Here is a 12,999-nt window from a genome sequence, read left to right on the forward strand (position 1 = left end):
ATTTCTGAAATTATGTACTTAAGTATTCTTCTTCATGATATGATCGTAGAACTTTAGTGATCTTTCCAATCTATTTCTCTATGTCATTTTTAAATTTTTTAGACTTTTCAAAGGATTTAGATTTATATTTCATTAAATACAGATACCTATACAAAGAATAATCATTAGTGAAGGTAGTAAAATAATGAAAACCTCCCATGGCCATTTTATTAAATGGTCCAAATACATCTCTATGTATTAACTCTAGTAATTCTTTAACATGTTCCTCTTTATTCTTAAGGGAGATTCAATCATTTTTCCTTGAAAGCATGATTCACATGTTGGATAGGGCTTATAACTCAATGAACTTAAAAGCCCACTTTCTCTAAGTTGAATCAATCTTCTTTCTTCAATGTGACCTAATCTATGATGCTATAGAACCTTGGGATTTGTTTCACTTCGAATTCTTTTATTAGTAATAGAATTTATATGATAATCATTCAGTTGTAATACATACAAACTATTTGTATTTACAACTTTACCCACTAAAATATTTTAAAAAAAATATCAAACATTCATTTCCATTAAACTGAATATTGTAATTAAGTTTACATAAAACAGAAATAGAGATGATATTTCTAGTGGTTTTCACAAAATATAAAACTTTGTACAATTTCAAAACATGTCCTAATACATACAAACTTTATCTCAAGACAGTCAATGAAGGTATTTAGTGTGTTAACTATATGATATAATCACCCAACTTATATCATGTCCACAAGAAACAATTCAATGATTTAGTTAGTATATTACATGACTCATCTGGACAATTCACATACATACTTTATATTATCATAAATAAAGGAAACAACTTATGCAAATGAACAAAAAGATTCCTTTTATTAATAAGTTATTACAAGTGTATATATAAGATAAAATACCCTAAAACTGATAACACAAATTGTTCATAAGACATACACTAACAGTATTACCCAAATTAGAGGAAAATATATTAGAGGAGAAAGAACTAAATATATCTTACTGAAGTTCTTTTACTCTTATGAGCTCCAATAAAGTGAAAAGATTGATATCAAATAAATACGATTTAATGAGAATCTTGCAGACTTATTCACTAAGACACTATCAACAACAACATTTAAAAAGTTTGTATATAACACCAGTATGCAACAATCAATTTAATCCTACTATAAAAGGGGGAAATTTTTTTAATGTGTTATACATTGGATAAAATGTATATTGTACTCTTTTTTTCTTTACTAGATTTTATCCTATTCGGTTTTCCTAATAATTTTTTTAATGAGACAATTTAAGCATATTTAACCCCACTTTACAAGATAATAAATAATTACATTCATTTGTTTTGGTTTTTAATATTTATGGGTTTTTTCTTGAAAAAGTTAATAATTATTAGTAAGTGTTGAAAATGCAAAAGAGAGTGATATAAATAGGTGGTTTTCCATCGAAAGCAATAAATGAAGATGGGCAGTGGAGGTGGTGAATTTTTTCTATATATACACCCCTCACCTTACATTTTGGTTACCCCTTCACTCTTACATTTTTCCATGCTCCCTCACTCTAGTCTTCCTCTGTGTACTTTGTAATCATATTATGTTGCAAAGATTTCTTAAGACAGTTTACACTTTGGTATTTTATGATCCGATTCTTCTTATTTTATTTCTGTTTCAACTTTCTAATTACAATAGCCACAAAATCCATATTTACAAGTGTTCTTTTTCTTTTTAGGATGTGAAATTTGAACTACAAATATGTTCCATTATGATTTTGCATACTTTTTTCATTGTTCTTATACTGCAATTGGAAATGTTTAAAGTACTTTATCATTTTCGAAAAAAATTAATCAAAAGAGAGAACAAAACAATGGAAAAAAAATATATCACACACACACACACACAAAGAGAACAAAATGGAAAAAAAAAAATCATACACACATAAACCCAACTAGTAAAAATGCGTATAATTCATGTTCCCGTTTAATTCGCGTATTCAATATGGCTTTTCAAATTTTTGAACCCGAAACATATTAAACATGTATTTTACAGGTTTCTCATATTAAACGCGTATTAAACAACCATTTTACTCATTTTCTATTTTTTGAATTTTTTAAAAAATCCAAAACAATGCCATTTTAATGCCCAAGTCTAAAATGTGAAAATGCCCCTTTAATTTTCAATCAATTATCATAATGTTGACAAAAAAAAAAACACTCATTTTTTTCAAATCTGTAACCTCTCTATTCATTACTTCATATTTGTAACAACACTAAAAATTTTTTCACAAAATTTTTTTTTGACACCAGACTTGATGTTTTTCTTTAGTTGGACTCAACTCTTTATCTTTGTTATTCTTAGAAAAGGTAAATTTTCATTGTCGTTTTCTTTGCTTATTTATAACTTTGTCGTGTTTGTAATTCCTTTAATATTTGATATATGAACTAATTTGAGATATCAATCATTCATTAATCTTGTCACATATTTACCTAGTAGTGCAATGATTGAATATAATGTATTAAGTTATATTAGTATTAATAGTTAATTAAATATTTTACATAAAAATTGTTATATTTATTTTAAATAGGGATTTCATAAAAAGTGCTAAAATTATTATTGATATTGTCGTATTTCTATAAATATATTATTGGCAGTGTGTCCTATTAAACTTGTATATACGAGTTCCGAACTTTTCTTGTATTCAAATTTTATGACTATTTTTTTTTATAAACATAATTTTCATCATTCATCATATCATACCCGTATAATTTTTATTATACTTTTTTTTCATACCCGCATTTACTAACTAGGTACATAAACCATATTTTTAATCATTCTTCTAGTGGCAAAAAATCATCTCAACCTTTCCAATTTCGTTTTTGGCCATAATCCAATCATAATCAACATTATTTTAAAGATAAATGGGAAAGAAAATTATTTGTGATTGTTTCTATAATAAATTGTATAAATTTTACGATAAACGTTTCTATTAATGCAATTATTTTATGTTTGAATTTTTTTAACATATGATTTTATGTTTTTAGATTGAATTTGATGGATTTGATTGTTGTTTTGATAGTTTAAGTGAATATAGTTGAGACTGAAGAGCGTAAGATTATATTTACGTAAGATTAAATCAATATTTAGGCAAATTGGGCAACGTAGGCAAACTATGGACTAGATTTTGACAATTTGCATATGCTATGTGAGTTGTGTAACATACACAAACTTGGGAAAATCATAAACACTCCCTTGCATAACATATGCAAACTAGGAAAAGTTAATTAACCCTTTCTTTAGAAAAATTACAATGGCCCCCTACAACCCTAAATCTTATACTACAAAACCCTAGACCTAATATTTCACGTGCATATCAAGACACTACATATATAAATGTAAGTAAACATATCACTTGATTAAACATTGCAACTTTTCAGCCATTGTATCATAAATATAACTAAATTAAACATTGCATCACTACTGTATCATAGATATAAGTCACTTTATGAAGCTTAAGAAGAATTAATACCACCAACATCAATAGTTTTAAATCTATTTGCTTTAGATTAAACAATCTAACTTAAACTCGCTCATGTCTTCTTCTTATGATGATATTTCAAACTTAAACTTGCGTTGGCGTAATTTTCTTGAAGGAGGGAGTATTATAATTTTTTAGTTTGTTACACGAATTAACTTGCTAGAATATACTAATTCAATAATTTCCCCTAAACCCTTGAGGGGATTATTGTAATTTTTTCTAGTTCACTAGGGTTAATCAATCAACATATTTGCCCAAGTTACCTAATTTGCCCTAAAATTGGTTCAATCCCATGCATATATATATATTCGTACTCTCTTTAATATCAACTATATGCACAACTAAATCACCAAAATAACAATTAAATCCAATCACATTAAACTTATAAACATAAAACAATAATTATTTCATAAACCTTGAAAGCTTAAATAATTTCATTAATACAATTACTTATCATAAAATTTGTAGAATGTATAATAGAAATAATAATTTATTGTTTGATTTTGTATCAACATTGATCATACTAATTGAATGTAATGATCTCTCTTGTTTTTATTTCATGTTTTAATGGTTAGAAATATTATAAATGAGAGTTAGAGACTTATAAAGTTACCATTAAATTAGGGTTTTGGTAAAAAAGTTATAGATAATATAGTTAACATTGAATTAAGTTAGTTTTTTATTGGTAAAAAATTATGATATGATTCTTGGTTATTTTATAAAGAACCATTTTTAAAAGTGGTTATTTTAATTAATATAAAAATGCTATTTCACAGTTTTTCTTTCTTCAATATTATTATTAATCTTTATTCTTTCTATAATTTGCTCAAATTTACCGGGAAGCAACGGATTTTTGTCTTTAGAACCTGACCGTTGAGAAACAAAAGGACAATCATCTCTTATCTCGAAGGGCCCCCATCATCACCTTCATCACAAGCTAAGAAGCAGTCAAGTTTCTCATCCATGGCGTTCTCTTCCACAGTTTCACTTTCACAAAGCTCATTCTCATGCCTCACTCAATTCCTACCAGCCTCTAGAAAAACCCCCCTTCGTTTTTCATCCCTTAGACCTATAAAAGCTGCTGCTGAGCCCCCGAAAGAGACGCCACCGCAGCCCGCAGCTGAAAACAAAGACGCTGCCTCTGGTTCCACTGATGTTCAGCCTGCCACGCAGGCTCCGAAGCGCCCCAAGAGGCCCGTTTATTCGAGTATGAATTCTTTGAAGTTGCACCAAAAATGCGCAATCTCAGTTGTTAGTACAAATACATATTTAAATATTAAGAATGTTAAGATATTTAACTCAAAATTTTGAATTGTATTTTAGTTTTTTGGAACACAAATCAAACGGACTCTAATTTTCTTGTAAATCATTTTTGTGTGCTGGCGTTTTGGACAGTGAAGAAAGGCCAAATTGTGAGAGTGGATAAAGAGAAGTATCTTAACAGTATAAATGTAAGTGCAATTCTGTTTCTTGTTTCTGAAATTAAGGTGTCTTTCTGTTGAATATTTTGTTGCGAAAGTGAATGAAACTTGTCATTAACACTAGTAAGTTAAGTTGATTCTGCATTTTTAGGGTAATTTCTTTGAGGTTTTGGTCAAAATCCTGATAAGAATCATCATATCTTAGTTGTATTGTTCATAGCCTTTAATGTTGCCTTAAGTTCCAAATTCAGTTTAATGAAAGATCAACGAAGGAATAATGTACTTTTCCATTGAGATCTGTTCTGACAAGGAACAATGTCACCGAAATATGTCACATATACCGACACCGTAAAGCAATGGTACCTTACTTCTAGGGTCTCTTATTGTTAGAACCAAAACTAGAAATTCTCCTTCCACAAATAAAATTTTTGGGTAAGGTAACTCAAAACCAAGGGGAAAAGGTTGAGCTCCATTGTAAAACAAATCTCAGTTTTTATACACTTGGTAGCATCCCTTTCATTTCTTTCAAATTAATTCAGAGCTGGAGTATCAGTGGCATGAGCTTAAATGGAAATCATGAGTGTTTGGTTTAAATTTCAGTACTTATCCGTGGGGCATCCACCTTTCTACAAGGGTTTGGACTACATTTATGAAGATCGTGGCGAGGTGAGCTTGTTCATATTGTTCTGCAGGAATCACCGAATAATTATCAGAAGTTAGTTCTTCTGAGTTAAATAACAAGATCGTTTCACTTTTCTGATGCCTGTATTACTCTTCTAGATTCTGGATTTGCGCATTTTTGAGACTGGAGAGCATGCACTTGTAAGCAGATTTCAAATACTTCTTTGTTTAAATTCTAAGAACAATTTCGTATGTATAGTCATTGTCAAATGATTCTACACAATTATAAATTTGATCATATATATAAAGGGCTTCATCAAAGTTAATGAAACTTTAATCTTCTTCTGTTTTCAAGCCATATCCTAAGTTGTCTGTTGTTCGATAGTTATAACAGAACATCTGCAGCACAAATTTAAAAGACATATTTTGATTCCAGCAGGTACATAAAATGCAGAGTTGATTCTAATTTACTTTGATTACAGGTTGCGTGGGTCGGAATTCCTACTGCACCTGCTTGGCTCCCCACATACATGCTTATTGAAGTAAGGCTAGCAGCAATCTTCATTGATTTCTTTATATAGCAATAGTAAGGTTACCATAAACTAAGCCAAGATAAGTCGTCAGCCACAGCTTGCAACCCCTTTTTCTTTAACAAAAATATGCAATTTCAACACATTCAAAAAACTGACTTCAATTCTTTGAGCTGCTTATCTTAGTTTAGGATGAAAGAAAAATGGAACAATAAGAGTTTTTGTTTTCTTCAATGAATTTCATTTATAGGTGAACAAGCCAGCATGTATTTGTTAGAAACAATTCTAAGCTTCTCAAGTTAATTTTAAGCTTTCTTTTCTGTTTTACCATTTAGTTTGATTGTTGTTACCTGAGTTTCTGTGCTTGCCTGCAGTCGGATAAGCTCGATTATGAGAGACTGTGAACTAAGCTCCGGACGCAGAATTCTGTCCTTTCACTAGTAATTGGAAGGTTTTCTTGATCTGATGTAGATCTTGAAGATTTATATCAGCAACCAAGGGATCAATGTTTCAATAGAGTTGATTGTATCATTCATTTTTAGGCTGCCACCCCCAGCATACTGGGAGGAGCAAGAAATGTTGTATAATATATATGTACCTTCAACAAAATCATGTCAATAAAGTTTCCCTTAACTTTCTGAATCCAAAATGAAGACAAGAATGTGTTGATAAAAATTATTGCAAACCATAACCAACACCACAGATTTGAGATTTATACAATTCAATTGGAAAGCTGAAATCCATGACAAAAAAGGATATAAGATATCTGAATAATCAGACATGATAATTAAGTACAAACAATTACATTAAATTTCAGTATTGGCTCAACTTACAGCATCACATAACATGCATCCTAATTCGTACAAGATCGAAGGAATAACAAAGATTTTCACCTGGCTAGCATGAACAAGTGTAAATGAATGCAGAAAAATTAAGACTAGAACTCGAACTCCTCTTGACGTGTTTGTTGGATTCATAAGTACTAATAAAAGGAAGTGGCCGAGGTACAATTTTCTGAAGCTATCGATAAAGCTCTTTAAAGAACCATCAAAAGAATAAAAGAACTCTTATAAAGGTCTTTTTCCACCAGCTTCCCACATTGCACTGCAGCAACTTCTCTATATAGTTTTTAAATTTATTCTCACAATTTACTTTAGCATTTACCTTCAGGGATGAGAAGAGTTGTTCCATTTTGTTGACAACTATTTGCAGAGGGTCATTTTCCCTGGATTCGACATTCTTTTCTTCCAATGAACCAACATGGGTATTAAAAGAAACATTACAAAGTGCTTTTACTATCTCACACTGTCCTGCAACTTAAGATTATCAAAATTATTCTCACAATTTACTGCAGCACTGCCTGTTGAGTTTGAAATTCTTCAGCTTTTGCAACAATTATTTGCAGGGGACGATCTTTCATGGATTCTATCTTCTTTTCACATGAAAAATTAGAATCCTTAAGGCTATCTTGCTCTACAAAATAAAGTCACGGGTGGCCTTGGAGGAGACAAGCTCAACAGCTCTTTCCCAGTTGAAGAGATTTTAACTATTGAATTTCAGGTCATTTGAAGCTATCAAAACACCAAAATAGTGCTTCCTAACATAACACAACTCCATCTCCCACTCTAGTTCCTCCTCGATGAACGTATCGAGTAAAAAACATGCCATACGCCAAACTGGGCTTCATTGAATCTAAGTTTTCTCTGACTTGGAGTTTCAGAATATTCTTCCTCACATGCATACAGCACTGTGCTAAAGGATGAATAATGAGGGGGTCAGGCAGGAAATTAGCTTGGGCCTCTGCAAGCTTTGCACTTGCTCTTCCATACAGTTTAGGAAATTCACCAAACATCCAAATACCAGAAGATGGATTGTCAGAGAATATTTCAGGAACTATGAGAATCAAAAACTGGAAGCATTACACAGCCACCAGAATCTCCTCCTGTCCAAGGAGGTCAAAAGTCAGATGCATCCAGGTGCTTCCATATACAATTGATTACCTATTTCACAACAATAAAACTATATAATACATCATCATATGATTGAGTGATTTTGATTTAATAATAAAATAACATTTAATAACAGATGTGTGTTGATATATATACTCAAAAGTGTATACTCACAAATATGATAATATTAAATGCAATACGGACTTGTCTCATCCTAAAGTTACCACATAAAAAATGAGCAATTGTTTAACCTACAACAGAAAGACAAGATATCAACTGAGAATATCTGACGAATTGCTGAATGCTCACTGAGAGAACTTCCCAAATGTGCAATCTAGAAAAACATAATCTAGTGGACAGGTTGGCGCTTTTTCTTTCCTTCTAATAAATCCCTGCCAAATTTTGTAGGCACTCAGATGTTAATCTGCAGTCTCCAGTGCACAGAAGCTCCTGAAGTTTACATAATCCATGGCAGACAACAACAATCCGTCAATGTAGTCTTCCCATAACAACGCAGGTCATTCGTTAAAATCTTAAAATAAAAAGAGTCTTGATGCGAACCTTGACGATTTGATACAAGACCCGATGCCCAAGAAGATATTTTTCCTAGGACTGAATTGGTTTTATCACTGGATGACCCTTGATCCGAATCGATATGGAATCGAACGAACTTTGGAATCGTAATGGTGAACGTCACAAGACAAAGCTTGATAAATTCAAAGGATTGATAGTTTCAATAGTAAGCGAAATTGTGTAAAAGTCAGCCAAAAAATGTATTCGTCATGAATATTTTAGTTTTTATAGTACAATGTCAATTTAACTCTAAACTACGCATGACTCAATGGATTTTCAAACTTCTCAAGCCCATTACCTAATGACTACCCAAAAAAATAATTAAATTAAAAGAAAATTTATCAATTGGGCTCAATAAAATCTAAACCGGTCACAAACAAAATCAAAATCATAAAAACCGAAAATTCTAAATTTAGTAAAACAAAAACTGCATAATATACACTGAAACGGTCTTTATTTGGGTCTCTAAATCAGGCACAACTGGCAAAGTTGGTTCTTGTTATAGAGCTCGAAATGAGCTTCGTGTTGATATATTACAGACCTTGTAACTCCTCCCGGAGTAAAAGTTATCACTGTTCAAAGTTTGTCTGCACATAGGCTTGGGTCTGAATCAAGTTGATCTCTGTGTTTACTCCTTCAAGCATCCAATTGTCTTTGAATGAGCTAGTTTTAGTCTCTAAGCCCTCCACGAGCCCAACTAAGATCTGTTGCATCTTCTTAACTCTACTTCTCGTAATTGACCCAATCGGAATATGTAGCAAATCTCCTTAATGACTCAATACTCCTACGATGCCTCCATCAAGTCCCCTCAACACAATATAATTTATATAATAAAGCATGGAAGAATGTGCAGATTTCATTGCAAAAAGAAAATCAAAGGTAAAACAACAATGAATTAAACAGTTCAACACCGAAAGATTCCCCCTGGTTTCAGAATAGAATTATAGGAAACTTCAACAATAACAATCCAAGGAAACTAAAATACATCCATGATTCCATAATCATAAAATCACAATAACTCCGCCCTATAGATCAGAATATATCAAACAAATTTATGATGACATTTAAGGGCATAATGAACAAAATCCCTTCCTCTAATACGTGTCATTAAAGGGTAGTGCCCATTGTTGGGGCTAATGAGAGGCTATTTAGAGATTATCTATTAGATTATGAATTACCAATTTGATTAGGATTCAAACTGGTTAATAGATTAGGATAAGAAGTGAGTAATTAGATTATGAATACATGTCTAATTAGATTATAATTTGAAATAAATAAATAGTAGGGTTTAGGGGATTCGGATTTTCTTTTGAAAATTCAATTATGACAGTAGCTATGTATTTGGGTGGTGTAGCATCACCAAAAATCTCTTAGTGCAACATTAGAGATATTAAGTTTGTAATGGCATGAAAGAAATATAGTTCTCCAAATTTTTATAGATATGCAATTACAATCTATTTATAATTTGAGTACATAATATAAATTATACAAAATTGAGATACAAAAAATATATAAATAACCATTATCCTAACCTAAAGGATTTTTTTTTTTTTTGTAACAAGAAACCCCACCTGAATCGGTTCATCACATTGGGCCAAAACCAGCCACATTGCATTCGAACCAATCACACCGAATAGAAAAAACCTCGGATCCAATGACCGACCTCATAATCACTGAACTAAGTAAGTCAAAAATTTGATTTTGATATGTCGTCAAAGAAAACTTGAACTTATATTCTCTTATGCATGAAGCGTTCTCTTTTACCACTCAAGCTATCCCTTGAGGGTAACCCAAAGGATTTTCCCCATCCTTGCAATCACATCTTCCAAGATATCAATAGTCTTCCTTAAGATAACTTGAATTCTTCCTTTATGGAATGATCTGCAATCTCTTCAATATGATCTTCAACACTCTCCCTCGTGTTGGTGTATATATATTTATCATTCCTAGCTTGTTTATTAATTCTTTGAAGCGTGGTTTTGGAAGACTCTTTTTAAAGCTATCGACCACTTGTTGAGTTGGTCAAAAGATATGTCCTACATACACTTTTGTTATCGATCTTTTTTTTGATAAAGTGTTTGTCACTCTTCATGAGTTTTGTCGCATCATAATACGCTAGGTTATGTACAAGCTATCCCCCTGATGACAACTAGTATGTGCTAAAGTTACACAATAGTTATGAGATGGAACACTAAGTATAAATATAAGTTTTGTGCATGTTGTGGTGCGCAATAACTCATCTACTTATAGAGTATTTTTACACCCATACGTTCCTTTACGTTGTTGTCTAGTAGGAGATGAGTGACCGGCATTGCGAGAGAAAAACGAGTTAGCTAGCATGGATGAATCAGGAGGGGCAAATCTATCATTTATTTATGTTCATGATGATTTTATATATATACTATGCACATTTTTATAACTATGGATTTTATGATATTTTATATGTATTGAACGACAATATATATATATATAACGACACCTTTTGCATGCTTTTATATGATGTTGTTCATGCTCTAACTTAATATTTGATTTTTGTTACATTGAATGAAAAAACATTTAAGGTTTTGAGAATTTTCAGTACATATCTTCAGATTTGTATTCTTTTCGAAGGTTATATGTTTGGACACAACCACTGTATAGTACGAAACATATAGAGCAATGATTATTTTAGCTAAGAAGTCTTTATCACAATGATCTCATGATATCAATATGGCATAAGTCTAGAAGGTAGCATAAGAAATTTTTGAAATCCTCTTCTCACTTCAAAAACAGAGGGCAATTCTAGTGTGGTAGCTCCCTACTCGAGAATATCTCCTTGAGAAGCGACTATCAATAGAAACAACAACTCGTGCTTTGACTAGTAGATAAATGTCCCTCAACAGAAAGTAAGTTCCATTTGTTGTCACCTTTTTCATGTCATCTGCCCATAATAGAAAATAGTAACTTTTTACCTTGTTAATCTCAATATTTATCTAATCTTCAATTTAGTCATTTATGAAGTTATTGTTTGAATTTAAATTTTGAATTTGTAACCAATAACAACCCTATTCTTGAATCCTAGATTCCATAAGTATGAGGGGTTGTTAAGGGAAAAGGGGAGAAGCACAAGAAACATCTATAGATAGATACCAAATATCTTATAAACACTTAAAGGATTAATTATTCCCTATCCTATGCTAGGCAACACAAACCCAACTATTTCTCTAGAGGTTTTCCTCCTTTGTCAAGTTATCGTTAAAACACTTTTTTTGTAATATATGTATTCACTTCATCTAAGTATTCTCTCAAACTACTAATATCATAACTATGAATGTAGACTCTTAAGTAACTAGTCAACTATTTTACAAAACCCTTTTGTATCCAACTTTTTCTCCATCCTCATTTTACATCACCTTAGTGGATTTGAAAGTTTATTATTGGATCTTCAACACCGTTATGATAGCTTATCTTATGTCAAACTTTGATTTGCTTATATTACATAATGACAAGGAATCTTATCAACAAATAAGTCTTCATGGGATATGTTTGATTTAATTAAACGTGGTAAATACTTTGAGATTTGTCCCATCCAAGTAGTTAAAGAATCACATATATTCTTCAGATTAATTAAATGATAGCAAGTGCTATGAGCCCTTGGCCAAGTAAGGTTGAAGAGAGTTCAATCCTCGATAGATGAAGGAAAGAGAAAGAAAAAGAGAAGAGAGAGGGTAGATGCAAAAAAAGAAGAGAGAAATCGGTTTTAATAACCATGTAATGTGTAAAGACTAATATATGTACCTTTTACTAGTCAAGTTTAAGGACTAGTACCCTTACTTGGTTGAGTTCAAAGCTCAACATGCCCTTTTATTAGCTATACATGTCCTTGCATATTTGGCTTTTTTTATAGCAAGCATCACTAGTTTCGAAGATGTCATCAAATCTACCTTCAATTGTATTAATAATTTCATCAATTTAATCTCCAAAAAATAAATTAATCTTTTGACAATGTCCATAAATATTGAAATTAGTGGTTTCAAAGGTTGCATTAATACATAAAAATCTCTCTCGCTCCCCCTTATTTTCTCTTTTTTTTTTTTTTTGATAATTCTATTTAAAAAAAAATACTAAACCTTTTAGAATAACCAATTAGGGCTGCCAATATTTAAGTTGTGGGGCAATGCCCGCCACCACAGCCCCCATTACTTATATTCAATTTCGGAATGGGTAGGGTAGGATTGAATGTTTGGGTTTCAAACCCCAACTCATTTTGAATTTTTTTCATTTTATACTTTTATTATGGATATTTAACATTATTTTACAATGTATTTTAAAATAATTAAATTTAGGTAAAGGTAACTTCGCGTGTGGAATATGACAAGT

The 12,999-nt window shown here is 31.3% G+C and overlaps 1 protein-coding gene across 1 annotated transcript; it reads left to right on the plus strand.

The window, feature by feature from the left end:
* The first annotated feature begins 4,387 nt into the window (after positions 1-4,387).
* On the plus strand, positions 4,388-6,767 carry LOC123198873 (NAD(P)H-quinone oxidoreductase subunit O, chloroplastic). The gene is made up of 6 exons (XM_044613672.1): positions 4,388-4,753; positions 4,942-4,997; positions 5,568-5,633; positions 5,748-5,789; positions 6,071-6,130; positions 6,493-6,767. The coding sequence occupies exons 1-6, from the start codon at positions 4,510-4,512 to the stop codon at positions 6,520-6,522; spliced, it is 498 nt and encodes a 165-aa protein (XP_044469607.1). The 5' UTR covers positions 4,388-4,509; the 3' UTR covers positions 6,523-6,767.
* The last annotated feature ends 6,232 nt before the right edge of the window (positions 6,768-12,999 follow it).

Source organism: Mangifera indica, chromosome 16, assembly GCF_011075055.1.
Source record: "Mangifera indica cultivar Alphonso chromosome 16, CATAS_Mindica_2.1, whole genome shotgun sequence".
NCBI classification, from domain to species: Eukaryota; Viridiplantae; Streptophyta; class Magnoliopsida; order Sapindales; family Anacardiaceae; genus Mangifera; species Mangifera indica.

Bases quoted from the DNA above. Each gene is read 5' to 3' on its own strand.
- LOC123198873 (XM_044613672.1), top strand. From the start codon at position 4,510: ATGGCGTTCTCTTCCACAGTTTCACTTTCACAAAGCTCATTCTCATGC. The intron at 4,754-4,941 runs GTATGAATTCTT...CGTTTTGGACAG, and splicing joins CAAGAGGCCCGTTTATTCGA to TGAAGAAAGGCCAAATTGTG. The intron at 6,131-6,492 runs GTAAGGCTAGCA...GCTTGCCTGCAG, and splicing joins CCACATACATGCTTATTGAA to TCGGATAAGCTCGATTATGA.